At 50.2% G+C, this 619-nt stretch overlaps 1 protein-coding gene across 1 annotated transcript; it reads right to left on the bottom strand.

Moving 5' to 3' along the window:
• Window positions 1–133: 133 nt before the first annotated feature.
• Window positions 134–614, bottom strand: LOC112094803 (36.4 kDa proline-rich protein-like; the record flags this gene model as incomplete). The annotated part of the gene is made up of 1 exon (XM_024176494.1): window positions 134–614. A coding segment is annotated over one exon (456 nt), but the record flags the coding sequence as incomplete, so codon positions are not given.
• Between the last annotated feature and the right edge of the window lie 5 nt (window positions 615–619).

Raw genomic sequence — 619 nt, 5'->3', positions numbered from 1 at the left:
TTAAGGTACTACCTCAAGATAAGGTTTGGGTGGTAGGAAAATTTAAGAATATGGTGAGAGTGTACATCTCTAAATGTTGCATCATATTAGTGCAAGAAATAACATATATATTTAGTACCTAACTGTTTGTGTGTAGGGGTAAGAGGTACTTACTAAGTCTACAGAGAGCAGGTGTAGCCAGGAGGAGGTGTCTTTCCACAAGTGACAAGAAGCTGAAGAGCAAGTGGGACATAGATGTTGAGGTTGAGAGCCTTGATTTTGAGAGTGGTGCAGAGGCAAACCGCAGCTTCAACCTCAACAAGCCCTTGAAGGATTGGGCAACACTTGTTGACCACCGGGTCGCCGAGTCCAATGTGTACAAGCCCACCAAGAAGGTCCACACAAGCACCAAGCTTCAATGTGTCAATCGGGCAAGTTTCCTTGGACGCTGGTGGTGGTGGGCATGGCTTTGCTGGGCTAGAGCCGGATGGTGGATTTGATACGATTGGCGGGAGACCAATTGGGGGAAGACCGACAACCGGAGGGACAGTAACAGGAGGGACGGTAACTGGGGGAACAGTCACCGGGGGGTTGACAACCGGTGGTAGAGTGACCGGGGGAACGGTCACCGGGGGCACCT

Source organism: Morus notabilis, unplaced genomic scaffold, assembly GCF_000414095.1.
Source record: "Morus notabilis unplaced genomic scaffold, ASM41409v2 C11263415, whole genome shotgun sequence".
Lineage (NCBI taxonomy): Eukaryota > Viridiplantae > Streptophyta > Magnoliopsida > Rosales > Moraceae > Morus > Morus notabilis.
Note: the sequence above shows the minus strand (reverse complement) of the source record. Positions and strands in the feature narration are given on the sequence as shown.